Genomic DNA, 19,679 nt, shown 5'->3' with positions numbered 1-19,679 from the left:
CACTTTCGTCACAATAACGGCTGCATCTACAAGCGGCGATCAAAAAATTTCCGTGCGAGGCCGTTGCTGCAGCTTATATGCAACTCAGTGCGACTGCGATGTGAGTGCAAGCACCGGCTCGTAGGCAAGGGATTAGAGTGACATTTGTGTCTTTCAGACGTGCCTCATCCATTATGGACAACAACAAGTGATTAGGGCGACCCGGTGCATAACCATTCGTGCGCTAGCTGAAGGTCTCGACATCAGCTTTCGTTGCATCACACACATTATCCGGATGACTGTTTGTCTGAAGCACTCGATGCGTGTCAGTGTTGAAGACAACACGTTCGCTGAGCGCTTTGTTGCAGGCGGTGAAAGTCGGTGCCAACACTGAAAACCGGAGTCGATAGCGCCGATGATACAGTGGTGTCATCCATCGTCCCAAAAAGTTAGCCGGCCGGAGTGACCGAGCGTTTCTAGGCGCTACAGTCTGGAACCGCGCGACCGCTACGGTCGCAGGTTCGAATTCTGCCTTAGGCATGGATGAGTGTGATGTCCTTAGCTTAGTTAGGTTTAAATAGTTCTAAGTTCTAGGGGACTGATGATCTCAGAAGTTAAGTCCCATAGTGCTCAGAGCCAGCCAAAAAATTAGTGTCAGCCATCTGCTGGAAATGTGATGCTGACTGACATGTTTTTTGATTACCGGGGCACATTCCTTACTGATTTCAAGAAACCTCGTATCCCCATCACTTGGGAACGGTACTGCGCAACGCTAGAGAAATTGCGGCGTGGAATTAAGGCGAAATGTCCGGGAAAACTGCGACAAGGGGGTTCTGCTGCTGCTGCTGCTGCTGCTTCATGATAATGCACGTCTCCATATCGCAAGTATTGTAATGCAAAAGTTACGCTAACTCAAGTGGGAGACACTCGAACGCCTTCGATCCCTTTAGAAAAGGCCTTGAAGGGTCGACGATTTATGTCGGACGAGAACGTGCAGATATGCGACATGCAGTTACGGAATTCTACACGCAGCAGGAGACTGTTTTAGCAAGCGTGTGTCTTCAGCCTGGTGAGTCTGTGGGATGACTGCCTCAACGCTGGTGCCGATTTCACATGACTGGCATACAGATTCTGGACGGCCTTCGCACAAAAACATTTTAATCGACCTTCATATTTTAGTTTGAAAGCCTGCCATTCTTTCCGAAACTGTGCCTGAATGTTAATTATAGATGACGAGCCCAGTTTGTCGTAAAATATGCACCCAGACACCGAATATGAGCCACCAATAACGATACCTGACTTCAGTAGGAGTTCAGAGACAGCAACGAAGAGGGAGTTACTCAGAAGTCGCACAACTGTAAACTACAGTACTTAGAACAGTAACTGCAAACATCATTTGATTCTGCCTCAGATCCTTATAACCTCGCGCCCGCATCTCGTGGTCGTGCGGTAGCGTTCTCGCTTCCCACGCCCGGGTTCCCGGGTTCGATTCCCAGCGGGGTCAGGGATTTTCTCTGCCTCGTGATGGCTGGGTGTTGTGTGCTGTCCTTAGGTTAGTTAGGTTTAAGTAGTTCTAAGTTCTAGGGGACTTATGACCACAGCAGTTGAGTCCCATAGTGCTCAGAGCCATTTGAACCTTATAACCTCGAGTTGTGCAGGACAGAGGTTTGCCATTTGTTCCCTACACTACCTAACAACCTGAAAACAGAGAGCTCATGTGATGAAAGCAATAAATTACGACGACTTTATTTCCGCCACCGTTTAATTTGAAGAACTGTATCAACGTCGCGTTTTCTGGATTGCTGAAATTTCTTGCGGGAAATAAATGCAAACAGTGCAAGCATGAGTTGCGTAGCTACTCAGAAACGCAAAGTTTAAGCGATTGGAGCACGTTTTATATGAAACAAAGATTAACAACTCAAACACGAAAGCAAGCTACGCATGTTAGGATTTGTGAACAAAGGGCAAGTGGAAGAAAATGAGTTATCGGAGCCCAAAATGCACGAGAGATCAAATATAACACAAATTACACGTTTTGGCTACGAACAGACATAGCCAGAACATGTAAACATCCCTTCCGAACAACATAACATAAAACGGAGTGAATATAACTTTACATATTGTTTAGAAATGCACATTCGAGGAGAGAATCTGCTTGCAAGACCCTTGAATTTAAATGAATTTAATTCGGTGACGGATACTGATCACAACGTGTTCTGAAGGAACTGAAAACTAGAACGAAGACCGCAAGCACAGTAAGTCCACGTGCAAAAGGCAACACGAAAAGGGCACGATTTTACCTAATTTCAACACACTCGCGGTTAATAACCCTGTGAATGCGACTCGAATGCTTGCAGCTTACTGGTCTCTCACCATTATAGTGAAAGTTGCTGGCTGAATGCGCCCATATCGAATACACAAGTGTCCGGATACTTGTGCTCCGGCTTGCCGCCCAGCTTAGGAGACGAGAGAAGCTTTGTGTTTCAAACTTCCTGAGGAAGCCAGCCCAACTATGCGCGTCTAGCACTGTTACCGGCATTTGTCAAAGCTCTAGCCTTCGAGCAAGAGACCTCTGCCTACTGCACATTAAGGATCCCAAGAAATTGGGTCGCTGATTGGCTAACGTTCATGACGTCAGTGCAACTCGGTGGAACCACAAAACTAGGTAGTAGACGTCCGCCATATTCGATTCGCCCTTTTTCACTGTGCTCGTATTATAAGTTGTAAGATAGTGCGTCGGTTCAAGCCTAAGGCACAATGAAGACTTAACAGATACACGGTGAAACAGGGGCTCTTAAGTTTTTTTTTATGCATATATTCTGGCAGTGGTACCCACAGTGTAACGAAGCGCTCAATTTTATCCACATCACTTCATTGTTCGTTCACTTCACCTGCAGGGTCACATCGTATTCTGACTGAAATATTTAAACCATAGCTGGCCGGGGTGGCCGAGCGGTTCTAGGCGCTACAGTCTGGAACCGCGCGACCGCTACGGTCGCGGGTTCGAATCCTGCCTCGGGCATGGGTGTGTGTGATGTCCTTAGGTTAGTTACGTTTAAGTAGTTCTAAGTTCTAGGGGGTCTGATGACCTCAGATGTTAAGTCCCATAGTGCTCACAGCCATTTTTTTTTAAACCATACGATTTTAATAGATCTGACCAAATAAAATAACGATATTGTAAACGCCATAAACCGGATTGAAAGTGTGTTGATGAATTAACTTCAGTATGCATTCTTAGCAAGCCAATTCTGAAACGTGTTTTCTTTATGAAGGAATGGGATTCTGAATAATGTTAATGGACAAGTATTTTGCGTTCAGGGATCTAGTTCTTTATTGAAAAGTTTAACACTGAACAAAATATTGTCAGAATTTCTCATTGCTCAATCGTTACAGCTTTAGTCCTATACTACTTCACGAGGTTGGGGAATAGTCAATTTTTGTGACGATCAGCCGTGGAAGTCTCTAAGTACACAAATATTACGATTTACGAGGAACATTGAATAGTTAAACAGACAAACTGATGTACAAAAAACTGCATTTTTATAAAAGAGACTTCTGCTACTTTTCAACATAATCCTCACCAATGTTAATGCACTTGCACAACTAGGAACTATTTTTTTTTTTGTTACACCAAATACAAAGAAGCCTTTGTTTTGTTGCTTGACTCACTTTCCCAAAAATTCTTTTACCACCTCGTTGTTGCTGAGGTTTATTTCACGTAATGCCTCCTTAAGTGGTGCAAACAAATGAAAATCCGAGGGAGCCGAATCGGGACGCAGGGAGGATGAGAAAGTGTACCCTAACCAATGTTTTCCAACTGTTTCTTGATTGAACAGGACGGTGTGAGACAAGCGTGATGGCGCTATTTGTTCTAAATAGGCTATTAATAGTGGCTGGTTTTTTATGTGCATTTCTTCTTTTTCCAAGTTTAGGAAAAGGACATCTTTCTCTGGGCATGCTGAGAAAACCTTACGTTATGTGGAATCTTCTTGCCTGACACTTCCGGTATCTATACATGCATGTCTTATTGTTTCGTAGCTCATTGAGAACTTGTAAATTTCTCAGAATCTAAATTTATGTCGAATATCAGTGACGTATGTTGCCAGTTATTGACCAGCATTGCCGCTTAATCAACAAGAAAAAGAATTTATTATGATACCGTGTTCAAAGTGTAGAGAGATTGTAGAAAATGCAACCATGTCTATTACCTAATGCCTCTAGCTTTACTTTCCATACGTACCAAATGTTAGTGCACATATTTCTAAATGGCCGCCATTCGTGACGCCGAAGAGGCAGATATGTAAATGTCTCCGGTATTGTCATTGACGACAGGAAAACGTCTCACTTCCAGAAATGGAGTCAGGGGTACAACAGATTTGAGCACTCGGATTATGGTGTCTTCTCTAGTATGGAAGGAGTCAACATACTGGATTCATTGTCAGTTAATTATGTTAAGAGATCTGTCGTCTCCTACCACATAACCTAGCATAAAATATTGGTCTTGGCGAAGATTAAAGTAAGAACCAAAATATATTTGACAAAGTGAATGCATTCAGAATAGTCAAGAGTTCTTGTCCGTATGTTATCACCATATTGGAGCTCCATACGTCTCTTACTATAGATTCGCTCGACCCTGAGTTTAAGGCTGAAAATTATCAGAAATATAACGAAGTATACAGGGTGAACCAGAGCCCCGACAATATTTCTGGTGGTTCGTTACACAGTTATTGCGTATCGTTTTATTTCTCCCCCCCCCCCCCCCCCCCCAATTAACTTTGTAATAAATTTTATTGCACTGATGATATGTGCACAACGCAGATGTCGTTGATAGGCGTTCTGTGGCTTGATTGGAAACACTCCATTCACTCAAAAATCGCCCACAAGCTTGCATTTAGCACTGCACGGTTTGTTTCTCTGGCAGTGTTTGTTAACAGTGATTCTCGGCAGTACGGATAGGTTTACTGATCAGTTGCCCTATAAATGTCTCATGTACGGGTTCACTGAGTGCGTTGGAACAGCGTCACACAGACGCTACGCTGATCTGTTCCCGCTGCAACGACAACCACATCTTTTGCATCTGTGTATAGGCGGCTACGTGAAACTAGAACATTCCGTGGCACGTTTGGTGACTGTACATGGTAGGATTTTCCCACTGTTGTGAAAGTATTTTGTCAGAAACAGAGACAGCTGGGGTAATAAATGGAATAAATCATAAATACATTAATACTCTTTAGTGAGCCAAGAAAACACTAAAAACACACATCTGAACGATCTCTGAAACTTTCAGTGAACTTCGCGCTCAATCCGTATAGCTAATTGAATGTAACTTCCTAGCAGTACCGGATTGGTACTCGATTCCGGAACCTCTGCCTTTCGCGGGGAAATTATCTACTGACTAAACTATCTAAACACGGGTCACTGCCCGTTCTCACGGCTCCGCCAGAATCCTTCTCCTACATTCCAAGCTTAAACAGTTTTCTGCATATCTCGCTGGATTAGCAGTCCTGGATGAAAAGATACTGTGGAAAATTGGCTTAGCCAATGTCATGGGAATTCGTCCAGGACTGCTTGTCCTGTAAGTAATGCAGAACTACTTGTGAAAAGTTTGGAAGGTAACAGGTAGATTATCGCAGAAGTAAGGCTGTGATGGTGGTTAGTGAGTTGGGCCTGAATGGTCGAGTAGATAGAGCATTTGCTTGAAAAGGCAAAGGTTCCGAATTCGATTCCCGGTCCGGCACACAGTTTTAATCTGCCAGGAAGTTCCAAATTAGCATACACTCCGCTGCTGATAGAATGTGCATTAAGAGGATTTATTTAGCGTGGTATGGAATCCTACTCCGGCAGGGATAGGAAGTCTGAAAGTTAGCAGGCTCGGTGGATATGTTTGTTACTGACATTTATTCCTCGTGACTACCGTTGTGACTAAACCAAATGCTGTAACGATTGAAAATAATTTTGAGTGTTGTTGCTATGTAACGGCGCCAGTTGTTAGTCACCTGATAGCAGGGGTGCCAAGCAAACTGCATCAATTAGGGAGTGCAGCAGGCTGACAGCCACCTAAAGTTTAAGTGTCGCGAGAACCACCCTTATATTGCACTGCTCTTCCGCTCTCGACGTACACAATACTCAAAGTAATTTTGGAAATAAAAAGGTTCGTAGTAAATAAGAAAGCGGATCTATCATGATGACTGAAATGTAATTGAGAGGCGCACCTGTTAAATTTGCAAGGGATTTCTATTGCAGTAGTACTTGGCACCTATTGTTGAATCAGAGAGCACACGGATGACAGAATATCAGGTTAACGTTTTGCCTTCCTCGCCATATGATGACACCTTCACCATTTATATTCATAGTATTCTTCACTATGAATCAGGCCCTAATACTTAGACAAATTTTATGTACGTTAGCCACTTCTAGATCACTATGTCTATACTGGAAGCATGTAGAATTTGGATACCGGTTCACTCGGAGCAATCGTAAATAGTTAATTTTTCACTGACTCTCACGTCTTTTAATAATGAAACTACAATTACACACTCTCGCCTACACATTCAAACATGAAACAATGGATTGGGATTCTGCTATACACACTCGACCAATCAACTATCTTGCGTGTTGTACTTTTGCAGACATGTGGAAATTCACACCAGCGCCAAGCCATGCATGAAATGTGAAATGTAAGAGACTAAATCGTTTTCTCAAGCACTGTCCTCAATTACCTGCTTTAGATAGTTATTAAATATTCTCTTAACCTGAGAGACTAAGAATAATTTGGACTATTTTTGTCTCTATGACGATAACTCGCAATATCGCACCTCAAAGTCGTATGGGGATTCCCCTTAGAAGTATCATTCCAGCGCGCTTTCTTGCTATCGAAAAGGTATTCCTACGCTGGATTTGTTCTAGAAGCTTTCTCAACTTCCCCACGCACTTGGCACTCCCTAATACTTCCGGTCAGGTAACTCAGTGTGCCTGCCCGCTCTGTGACTCAGAGCCTTCTACACAGATCGTTCTGACGTTCGCGTGCCCAATATCATCGGAGTGCTTTCGTTCACATTTGTTTGGACAATAAAGTAAATAAAACAATTCCTTTCTTTCAGGAGTGCTAGTTCTGCAAGGTTCGCAGGAGAGCTTCTGTAAAGTTTGGAAGGTAGGAGACGAGGTACTGGCAGAAGTAAAGCTGTGAGTACCGGGCGTGAGTCGTGCTTCGGTAGCTCAGTTGGTAGAGCACTTGCCCGCGAAAGGCAAAGGTCCCGAGTTCGAGTCTCGGTCGGGCACACAGTTTTAATCTGCCAGGAAGTTTCAAAACAATTCACGTTGCCTTATGGGTGGCGTGAATTCTTTCAGTTTATTATGTGTGAAGCTCTTGTGCTGTTATTATTGTAAACATTATTCTTGAAAGTTTTTAAATGAAAGTGAAAAATGGAGAGGGTACATTTACTTAGCACTACATAAAGTATTTGGTTGCTAGAAATGAAATGAACTCCTAGGATAAGTCGTAGATAAAGCAGGTTGCTGTCTTCGGTTTATAGATAGAATCTACTTACAAAGTTTCAAGAACCGGCTGTAAATTATTACTCTATGAATATACAGCAACCCCTTACATATCGCTCCTCTAGGAATTGTGAGGACAATACTAGATTAATTACAGCACTCTCAGAAGCACTTCGTGATTCTTACTACGCTCTACACGTGAATGGAAGGAAGTCATTCACAAGATGTGCACGATGGGGGTGCGAATTGTAGTCCACGAAGACGAATGCCTCCCCAATACGCTGCCGATATGGTTGCACTGTCGGTGGAAGGATGGTATTCACGTATCGTACAGCCGTTACGGCGTCTTCCACGACCACCAGTGGCGTACATCGGCTCCACATAATGCCACCCCAAAACAGCAGGAAATCTCGACCTTGCTGCACTCGCTGGACAGCGTGTCTAAGGCGTTCAGACTGACCGGGTTGCCTCCAAACACGTCTCCGACGTTTGCCTGGTTGAAGGCATATGCGACACTCATCGGTGAAGAGAACGTGACGCCAATACTGAGCGGTCCATTCGGCATGTTGCTGGGCCCATCTGTACCGTGCTGCATGTTGTCGTGGTTGCAATGATAGAGCTCGCTATGGGAGTCGGGAGTGAAGTTGAGCATCAGGCAGCCTATTGTGCACAGTTTGAGTCTTAACACGACGTCCTGTGGCTGCACGAAAGGCATTATTCAACATGGTGGCGTTGCTGTCATGTTTCTTCTGAGCCATAATCCGTAATTAGCGGTCATCCACTGCAGTAGTAGCCCTTCGGCGGCCTGAGCGAGGCATGTCCTCGACAGTTCCTGTCTCTCTGTTTCTCCTCCATGTCCGAACAGCATAGCTTTGGTTCACTCCGTGACGCCTGGACACTTGACTTGTTGAGAGCCCTTCCTGGCACAAAGTAACAATGCGGACGCGATCGAGCCGCGGTATTGACCGTCTAGGCACGGTTGAACTACATACAACACGAGCCGTGTACCTCCTTCCTGGTGGAATGACTGGAACTGATCGTCAATCGGAACCCCTCCGTCTAATAGGCGCTGCTCATGGATGGTTGTTTACATCTTTGGGCGGGTTTAGTGACACCTCTGAATAGTTAAAGGGACTGTGTCTGTGATACAATACCCACAGTCAACGTCTATCTTAAGGAGTTTTGTGAATCAGGGTGATGCAAAACTTTTTTTGGTGTGTATACATAAGGCTTCTCAGGCAACTGCTCCACTTGTACTAATGAAACGTTCTCTTCGTTGCGAGCAGAGAACGGGAAACCGCCTTTCCTATACAACGATGGCCTGCCGCTGCCCAGCAAGAAGTTCTCCACGGCGACGGGCAGCAGCGCCTTCTACGAGAAGCAGCAGCACCCGCTCGACGACCTGCAGAGGTGAGTACCCGCCAGCCACCGCTCACCCAGCGCTTCCGGGCTGTTTACGCACTCCAGTATCCGACGTGAAAATGTCGAGTCCTGTGGCCAGTGTTGAACTAGTCGACCTGAGCCGTTCACTACTTCAAGCGGAACCAGAGAAACAAATCCATTACCATTAGTAAATGATAGGTGTTGTAAGTAGGCTGTTTAGGTTTTTATATTGATAACGCCACGTAGCGCTCGGTATGAAAATCACTGGCTGTGCTGTGTGTAGTCTTTGGATGGTTTGCATTGTTGGAATTTGCTATTGTAATGTTCGGCAGTTGGATATGAACAGCACGTATAGTTGAGCAGTTGGAGGTGAGCCGTCAGCAGTGGCGGATGTGGGGAGAGAAACGGGAGAATCCTGAGAGTGGTCGATCTGGACGTGTGTCCATCAGAAAGAGTAAATTTGTAATACTGGCTATCATGAACTGACTTTTGAACATAATTAAGGTAAATGCATTGTTTGTTCTCTATCAAAATCTTTCATTTGCTAACTATGCCTATCAGTAGTTAGTGCCTTCAGTAGTTAGAATCTTTTATTTAGCTAGTAGTATTGGCGCTCGTTCTATTGCAGTAGTTTGAGTAAAGAAGATTTTTGTGAGGCAAGTGATTCGTGAAAGGTATAGGTTATTGTTAGTCAGGGCCATTCTTTTGTAGGGGTTATTGAAAGTCAGATTGCGTTGCGCTAAAAAAAAAATATTGTATGTCAGTTTACTGTCGATCAGAATAAGTAAAGAGAGAAATGTCTGAGTACGTTCAGTTTTGCTGAGCTGTTTGAAAATCAAATAACGTAAGAGGTTTACCAGCACAGTAATTCAAACATTTTTTTAATGGGATGTTTCAGTGTGTGGCTGATATTCTTGAACGTCGCTAACAAGATTCAGACGGACGACGTATTTCCGTGAATCATGTAGAGTTATAATTCCATTACTTCCATCAAAGACTAATACCTCCCCCTAGAGCGGCGAGTGTCGATCGTGGGGTAACCTGTTCGAACCCTGTTAGTGGAAGAAATTTTTCATTAATTGTATTTGGGTGTAAAAGGAATCAGAGGTGCGTAGAGCAAGTATCTGATCACCACACTTGCACTAAAAACTGGCGGGCGATGCCTGTGTTCGCTAAAACCTGTTGCATCGAAGACATAAACTTCTTAAAGAAATGAGGCAATAATTAAAGAAACTCTTCTGGCTTGGCGGATGAACCTATGCCTTCGATTTTTTTCAGCAAACAATCTCATTCGACATTACTTCACGATTTCTTTCATCCGTATCGTCCTTCTAAGACATTCCTCTTTCTCGTATGTGACTGCTTGGCTGCTCGGTCAAACAATTAAACCTGGTACTATGGAGAAGCCTTTCTCCGTGCTAGTTTACCTATTTTCTGCAAAAGTAGAACATGTTGATGTAGGCTGATTTGGAAACCTTTCCTTGTGAATTCAAAGAGCGACCAATGCAGATATCATTAGTAAACCTGTTTATATCACACAGTGAAGGTTTTTCCTGGTACTAGGGAATACCACTAAGAGGTCATATAATCGGCACCGTCAAATATCACTAAATTAGGCGTAATTTTGACTTACTGAAACCTGTCCCATTAGAAGGTGCCTCATCCGCTTCAGTATGTTCTAGAGACGGTTCTAGATGATGTTTGAACATATTCTACAACCTATCCTCGTTATTTCCTTTATATTCATCTTTACTCATAATATAAGCATAAGCTTTGAAAAACATTATGGTGCGCTGGATAGCTTAGGCACCTGCTCAGTTATTCAGTCAGTGGGTAATCATCGTATTGTATTTTAGATATGTGTAGTAAAATCAGATTTACGAAATTTGTATTTAATGTCTTGAAACTAAATTCATTTGTGACCACGCCAACTTACTCCAGACATTCAACTGGAATGAACTGGCGCATTATTTTCTAATAACGTAAATCAATCTCTAAAGTTCCATCTCAACTTCACACAGTAAACAAGTTTTCTTGTGATACAGTACTGTGCTTACCAACAACCTGTTCAGTGTACAGGTATACATAGCTTCCGCAGTGATTAGTTCCTGCACGTAGCTACTGTTTTCACATAGAGGTAACCGCTACTGTTTCACCGGCCCTTAACCTTTTTAAATAACTCTCTAATTTCAAATAATTCCCGCAGTCATTTATTTCCCGACATTACTGTTTCTCTTGTATACTAACTACTTGGAGGGACATATTAAAAAGATACTGAAATATCTAGTAATATTGTTACTGCAGAAACTAGGCACGCTGCTTTCTTAGAGAACTTTTTCTTTGCTTACAGGACCGGCAATCTTGAGAATTGTATCTTGAATATTTTACGCATTAAATTTCAAAGTTCCCCATTATACTGGTTAACAATTTTGGCCTGAACTTACAAGGCCATTAAGCTAATGAAAAATAGGGAAACAAAATAATAGGCTCAAGATTCACCAACACTAAGCTTGAAAAGACTTGAAATTTTGAGTCACTAAGTGAAAAAACGAAATAGTTTGCAAAGGTATTGAAACTGTCTGTTACAAAAGCGTTGAAAGTAAGCTGATGAACACACGGTAGCTACGTTCCACGGCGTCATCTCGATTGCTGTGTGATCAATGGTAGAATACAGTACCTTATGAGAAGTAAAGAAGCATACTTTCAAGTGGTACAGTAATGCACATTCTTCAACGCACGCTCATATCACAGACGAGGAAAAATTAAAACCATTCAAGGTGTTAACGCCATTAACTGACAGTCTGTTAAACCAGACGCAGATATTCTCATCTAAACGACAAACACGTCATTAGTTTCATGCTTTTAATGCTGTATCAAGGACAAACGTCGCTATAGAAACACTTCCAGCTTTCAAGACTTCGCCCCTGGTTCTCCTCCTGAAAAATATTTGGATATGTGTTTGTGTTCTCCAGAGATGTACGTTGTGACCTAATTGAGTAATTAAACTAAAGTGATTAAACAAATTTATAACCAAGTTTATATGCCAACTGAAGACCTGAGTCGAAACAAGGCCCCCGGAGTAGACAACATTCCATTAGAACTACTGACGGCCTTGGGAGAGCCAGTCCTGACAAAACTCTACCATCTAGTGAGCAATATGTATGAGACAGGCAAAATACCCTCAGACTTCAAGAAGAATATAATAATTCCAATCCCAAAGAAAGCAGGTGTCGACAGATGTGAAAATTACCGAACTATCAGTTTAATAAGTCACAGCTGCAAAATACTAACGCGAATTCTTCACAGACGAATGGAAAAAATTATAGAAGCCGACCTCGGGGAAGACCAGTTTGGATTCCGTAGAAATGTTGGAACACGTGAGGCAATACTGACCCTACGTCTTATCTTAGAAGAAAGATTAAGGAAAGGCAAACCTACGTTTCTAGCATTTGTAGACTTAGACAAAGCTTTTGACAATGTTGATTGAAATACTCTCTTTCAAATTCTGAAGGTGGCAGGGGTAAAATACAGGGAGTGAAAGGCTATTTACAATTTGTACAGAAACCAGAAGGCAGTTATAAGAGTCGAGGGGTATGAAAGGGAAGCAGTGGTTGGGAAGGGAGTGAGACGGGGTTGTAGCCTATCCCAGATGTTATTCAATCTGTATATTGAGCAAGCAGTGAAGGAAACAAAAGAAAAGTTCGGAGTAGGTATTAAATTCCATGGAGAAGAAATAAAAACTTTGAGATTCGCCAATGACATGGTAATTCTGTCAGATAGAGCAAAGGAATTGGAAGAGCAGTTGAACAGAATGGACAGTGTCTCGAAAGGAGGGTATAAGATGAACATCAACAAAAGCAAAACGAGGGTAATGGAATGTAGTCGATTTAAGTCGAGTGATTCTGAGGGAATTAGATTAGGAAATGAGATACTTAAAGTAGTAAAGGAGTTTTGCTATTTGGGAAGCAAAATAACTGATGATGGTCGAAGTAGAGAGGATATAAAATGTAGACTGAAAATGGCAAGGAAAGAGTTTCAGAAGAAGAAAAAAATTGTTAACATCGAGTATTGATTTAAATGTCAGGAAGTCGTTTCTGAAAATATTTGTATGGAGTGTATCCACGTATGGAAGTAGAACGTGGACGATAAATAGTTTAGACAAGAAGAGAATAGAAGCTTTCGAAATGTGGTGCGACAGAAGAATGCTGAAGATTAGATGGGCAGATCACATAACTAATGAGGAGGTATTGAATAGAATTGGGGAGAAGAGGAGCTTGTGGCACAACTTGACTAGAAGAGGGGATCGGTTGGTAGGACATGTTCTGAGACATCGAGGGATCACCAATTTAGTATTGGAGGGCAGCGTGGAGGGTAAAAATCGTAGAGGGAGACCAAGAGATGAATACACTAAGCAGATTCAAAAGGATGTAGGCTGGAGTAGGTATTGGGAGATGAAGAAGCTTGCACAGGATAGAGTAGCATGGAGAGCTGCATCAAACCGGTCTCAGGACTGAAGACCACAACAACTACAACAACAACATAACCAAGTAGCAAAAAACGTTGCTCTTATCGGCGAAGCATGGTAGCTAAATGTTACTACGGTATGAGAAGTATACTGTGGCCTAAAAGTTTTTCCGAACGTAAGAGTTTACTTTCATATCACTGCAAATTAACAACGCTTAGCAAAACCGGAATAAATAGCCAATTCATCCAAATTTCACTGTCATGTGCAGTTATAAATCGTTCTATTCTCTCCGTACACTCATTCTGACAGAAAGCGGATCTCTCATTTTATCGCAGTTCGCTTGGTCGTGTATGAACTACTAGAAGCACAGCCTGAAATTACACAGAGAATATTCAGCAGAGTGTCTGGAGCTTAAGACAGCGTTGTTCATACCAGAACGTCATGTTCCGAAACGCATCCGATGCAATTCCAGACTGTCGGGTAGTGAAAAAATTACGAGCTTACGAAATATCGGACCAGGTTTACGATTAGAGTCTAGAACTTCCTAGCAGACAGAAAAGAACGAGCCGTGTTTAACTGGGTAGATCAGTCGGACGTACAATTAGCTTCGTACGTTTCAAAAGAGACCAAAATAACGCAGTTACCATTCATGGCATACAGGGTATTCAAACGCTATGGTGAACACTCTCGGATATCTTGTTGTATATAAGAAAGTAGCAGTGACAGAAAATGGCCCAAAATGCAAACAGACCCGCAGATGATTTGCGGTTGATACGGACTAGCACATAGTCGGAACATTTACCAGCTGTACATGCGAACTCCGCAACTGGCCCTCAACTTCCCCTACCGCCAGTACGAGAACTCTGCAACTGACAGTAGACCACTTGGGCACTTCCCGCAGCACACTAGTAAGCCATATTGTGGGAGCGAATCAATGCTAAGTAGAATGCTACTACATTTTTATTACAAAATTTTGGAAGAAGATGAAGACTGCCTGACAGAATAATGGCGTAAAAGAAAAGAAATACAATATTGAGCTTCAGATGTGAGTATTTAATAAGATATTTTTAAGCTAACGATAACATTTAAGCTTAGTACTAAACACAGTTTAGTAAATTCAATCTGTCTGTTTCAGCATCGCACAATTTTGTTCTGGAGCTGTTTCTTCGATTTTCTTGTCAGCTTCTGATGTGAAACCAGAGCCGATACCACGTAGCCAAACGCAGGAATGTAATATTTAAATGTTACCTTGAGTCGACTGAAACAGAGTTAAAAAGAAGATGAAAACTCCGGCATGCGTTTGTCGTTGAAGTGTAGAGGACTCCTCTGCTCAAATACACGTAAGCGCTCTTCTGTCTGTAGAACAAGCTGCGGGCTTCCTGTTGGGTGTTAGCGCACTGCTGGAACCCTTCGTCGACCTTTTCTGAATTGCTGTGTTAGTGTCCGCCATTTTATGTGGCCACTGGCAGTTGATCCTCAATGTAAACAACGCTAAGTAGCGCATAAATAAACGGAAACGCTATTCTTGGAGTAAATTTTTCGAATACCTAAAAACACGCGTAACGTGGAACGACAACAAAAACAGATTGCAGAAAAAAAAAGCAGATGTTAGACGGAGCAAATGTAATTCAGTGATGAGAGCAGTACCTTACAAAACCCTGGTCGATAGATTCTTGAGTATCGGTCGTCAATCTACGATCCTTAACAAGTAGTAGTAATAGAGGAGATACAGAATATACAAATAACAGCGGCGATTTTCCTAACGGATTGGATTAATAAGTGCGGCAATGTCAGACGCTAGTAAAAAAGACAGTTAATAGTTAAAATTTAGAGCGTGAACGTTTCGAGAAGCTGGGCAACATATTACTTACTTCTGCATACATCTCCCGAAATGATCACGGCTGGAAAAGCAAACTGTTGCTCATTCTGACTGCCGTTCTTTCCGATCAGCATTCGCGAATTGTGTGGAAAAGGGGCAGAACGATAGGACTCTAAGTACCCTCCACCACCAATTTTTTCCAAGGTCCAATCTGTCGCGAAATTAAAACCACAGTGATAATCCAAAGAAATGGCTCGGAGCACTATGCGACTTAACTTCTGAGGTCATCAGTCCCCTAGAATTTAGAACTATTTAAACCTAACTAACCTATGGACAGCACCCACCTCCATGCCCGAAGCAGGATTCGAACCTGCGACCGTAGCGGTCGCGCGGTTCCAGACTGAAGCGCCTAGAACCGCTCGGCCACTTCGGCCGGCTAATCCAATGAAGCTTTGTGCGTCACATCTGTGGCATGTGCACCTTCGTCAATCGCGTCACGTCGTAATTCTCAGTTTTGAGTGGACATCGAGCACGTAAAGGTGCCTAGAACAATAGCCCACTGTCAAGTGCGAAGTGCACGCTGTCATTAGATTTCTTCACGCTGAGTGCTTCCGCCTGGTTTCATGCAGCCGACATGAGTCATGCGTGGCAACAAAGTGCGGCAGTGGCGCAGGAACTTTGAAGCAGGATGTTCAGACGTTCATGATGTAGGCAATCAGGGAAAGATTTGTCAAACGATGATCTTATTTATTAAATGGACCAGGTGATCAGAGAAGTCGTCTATGAAGGTAAATTCAAAGCAAGCATAGAGAAATGTTTTAATCAGGAATTGTCCTTTTCAAAGACAATTCTCGGCCGCACATTGCAGATACAACAGAAACGTTCCTGCAGCATTTTCGAGGGAAAGTATTCGATCAGCAACCATACAGCACGGACTTTGCTCCCTCTGATTGTCATTTCTTTGCTCACACAAACCACTGGCTGTGACAGCATTTTGGCACAGACAAGAAGCTGGAGACCGGCGTAGAGACTTGGTGGAAAGTATTGGTGGTTGCCTTCTATGATGTGGGTACAGGAAAATTGGTTCAACGCTAAAACAGTCTGAGTCCGAGCGGTGATTATGTAGAAAAGTAGCTGGAAGATGTAGCTAAAAGTTAGCGATATTAGCTGTTAATTATTTCAAGACCGATCGGACATCAAAGGGGGGAAAAAGCCCTTGTATTTAAGGGGACCACACACTGCCTATCTAACCCATGTTAATTTAGGCAAGTATTTGACCCATTTCTGAAAAAATATTTTTACTGTGTTACATGATGCTAATAGTCGCGTTTACTAAAATCTGCTTTATCTATTTTATAGTTTTTAAGAAATATTTTTACATTTATTAACAAAAAATGCTAAGTTTTTCTGAAAAAATAGTTTTTGTGAACTTCTTAATGGGGGAATATTAAGGAATGTAGTACCAGAGGTGGCTTTTTATGTTGTGCAGAGTCTCTGAAAATTTCATTTATCTATGATAGTTTCTGATATAATGGGGCATATGTACTGAAAATTTTAGTTTGCGGGAAATTGACTTTAAAGAAAAAACTTTTGAAATTTGTTACTTACAGTTAATTAAAACTGTCCTGCTGCATATGATGGCCCTTCTTTGGCCTCTAGCAGGTCTTCCAGCTTCTTTTTCTCCTTCATGGATGTTTGTCTTGCTTTCTTGGCCATATTAGATGCAGACCTGTCTGCATCGGATATCCTCATTTTATCGCAGTGTTGCAGCCCAGTGATCATATTTTCACCAGGATTAATTCCCAGCTTTTTCAGAACCCAACGCTTTCCAATATTACCACAATTGAATATAATAACAGCATCATGAACTCCTAGTTTCATTGTATGCATGCCTACAAATACAGTTTTAGGAATGCGGTTCCAAATTATGCTGCTGAAACATTCATTTGGCTTCTATGTCTTCCCATGCAGACATTTCCTTAGGTCAGGATGAGCCAAACCTCTGAAATTAGGTTTAATTGCTGTAATAACAGCAGCAGGAAGAGAATGCTGGTGAGAATAAGATTCTCCAGTTGCCTGAGTCCTATTGTATTTGCACCACGCATTTTCTCTGTATGGACACAATCCATGACATGGCTTATCATTAGTAGAGGACTTATTATGGCCCAAACATCTCTTCATTGCCTCCAGATTTTCTTTATTTCTCCTATTTGCCTGCCCATAGTATACCTGCAAGTTTTCTATTTCAGTTTTAGTTAACCGACCCTATCCGGTCAACAATTTTCAATCTTCTAATTTTTTTCTCACATAACAATTAGTTTTCTCAGCCTTGTTCTCAAACGTTTTTTAACATGGGTTACACATTCTATTTAGCTAATAATGGCATTTCCATATGGCTTAGAGTTGACAGTGGGTGACAGAAAAGTGGGCGTGGCACATAAACACACGTGGTCGGAAAATGCTCTTCAAATGCTCGAAAAAATTTTTTTCAGCAAAATCCTTTTCAGAGTAATTTAATAAAACCTTAATCTATCGAAATATGATGAAAACCGAAAATAGATATTTTTTTAGACCTGAACCACAGTGTGGTCCCCTTAAGTAATAACTCCACAATCAGTCATACAACTTTAACGCAGCTGCATTGACGATAATGTATGTAGAACAGCACGTTCTGTTTCGCTCTTACCGCAAAGCAGATCCAACCCACTGCTGCTCACCGGTTGCGCGTCTTCTCAGCAGCGGATAACACTAGTCAGATTCGTGAACGACGCCGCTTCGAGCAGGTCGAGGCACAAACGCGGTTATCGTTGTCGCCGGTTCCGAGCGGAGGTTGCGGTATACGCATATGCGTAATTTAGCTTCGCGCTTGAAGAGAGTTTGCATCCCGCAAACTTTCTTTCGCCTCGTTACGCATAGTTGGTCGCTTACCACCACCATCAGTGATGACAACTCCCAAGAAATGGAATACAAATTTACTGAATAACTCGCTACGAGCACATTTGATGCTGACATTGGCTACGTCATTTACAGCCACCGTGCCATGTAGTCGCAGCAGCTTTTAGGCATGTCAGCTGGCGCCAATGACAGAGCCTGAAGTACCACCCGCCCCCCTACAATGAGATGGCAGATTTTTATCGCCAGGACTTCGCTACTCGTATTGCACGTGCAAAATCGGCTGTTTCCTCTTACCCTGTCTGTCGCTGCTTGCCCCTTCAAACGTTCCCTTAGAAAAATTATGAATGACTGCGCTGGTAAACTACGTTATTTGATACAGAGACAGCTGAGTAAAACTGAACGTACTCAGACAGTTCTCTATGTTGTGTACGTAGTTCCGCATAGTCAGCGCGTACACAACTTTCCCACTAGAGCGCGCCCCTGTAAGCACAACAGCGCAGGCGCAGTGCTCGTCCGTCTCTGCACTACGAGATGGCGCTGCCATAGAGACGTACCAAATTCTGCTTCCGCCAATCCGCGTATTAATATGTAACCCAGCCAGTGAGGATTGCTGCTAACGTAGAACCTTTTCTCCTCGCAGATCACACTCGCGCAACGATACATGAACGTGCGAGGTATTATAACGTGTGTACAGACCTCCTATTAGTCAGTCTGCATTTGTCTGCACCAGTCTGCATTTGTCTGCACCAGTCTGCATTTGTCTGCACCAGTCTGCATTTGTCTGCACCAGTCTGTGCCAGTCTATAGACAAGTTTCAGTCTACTCCAAATAAGATTACCATATTCCTGTACATAGTCATGAAGATAAATGTATAGACACTTTTGTCAAGTATCAGAGGTATATGTGAGAATAAGATTAACGCACCAATACCAAAGGAACTACCGAGCGAGGTGGCGCAGTGGTTAGCACACTGGACTCGCATTCGGGAGGACGACGGTTCAATCCCGTCTCCAACCATCCTGATTTAGGTTTTCCGTGATTTCCCTAAATCGTTTCAGGCAAATGCCGGGATGGTTCCTTTGAAAGGGCACGGCCGATTTCCTTCCCAATCCTTCCCTAACCCGAGCTTGGGCTCCGTCTCTAATGACCTCGTTGTCGACGGGACGTTAAACACTAACCACCTACCTACCTACCAAAGGAACTTCAGATTGTCAATTGTAAATAGCATCCAGAACCAAGTTAAGTAATTTTTATGCTTGTTATTATTTTAATAAATGTGTGCGAAAATTAATCAAGTTCTGTTTTAAAATTGGTCACCGTCAATCTGCTACTCTGTGTGCAAGTGGCATTTCTATTGTTTGACCTAATGGCAGAAGATAAACACGCCGCGATAAGACCACGAAACATATTGCCGACACTCGCCTACTTCGTTAGAGCGACAAGTCAAATAATCTTATGGTGTGTGTACTGAAGGTCTTACAGTACGCACACCACACTTTACGTATTCTGATCATCACTAAACTGACACAATATTTTTTTAGCGCAACGCAATCTGCGCAGTCTGACTTTCAATAATCCCTACAAAAGAATGGCCCTGACTAACAATAAGCTATACCTTTCATGAATCACTTACCTCACAAAAAT

The 19,679-nt window shown here is 42.6% G+C and overlaps 1 protein-coding gene across 1 annotated transcript in view; it reads left to right on the top strand.

Annotated features, from left to right (window-relative positions):
* Nucleotides 1-19,679, top strand: part of LOC124594348 (sodium/hydrogen exchanger 9B2-like) — a 207,714-nt gene that overhangs the window by 104,131 nt on the left and 83,904 nt on the right. The window contains exon 2 of the mRNA XM_047132716.1: nucleotides 8,760-8,883. Within this exon, the coding sequence (XP_046988672.1) occupies nucleotides 8,760-8,883 (124 nt within the window). The remainder of the gene's footprint in view (nucleotides 1-8,759; nucleotides 8,884-19,679) is intronic.

This window comes from Schistocerca americana, chromosome 2 (genome assembly GCF_021461395.2).
Source record: "Schistocerca americana isolate TAMUIC-IGC-003095 chromosome 2, iqSchAmer2.1, whole genome shotgun sequence".
Lineage (NCBI taxonomy): Eukaryota > Metazoa > Arthropoda > Insecta > Orthoptera > Acrididae > Schistocerca > Schistocerca americana.
The sequence above is the reverse complement of the archived record's forward strand: the minus strand, read 5'-3'. Positions and strand labels throughout refer to the sequence as shown.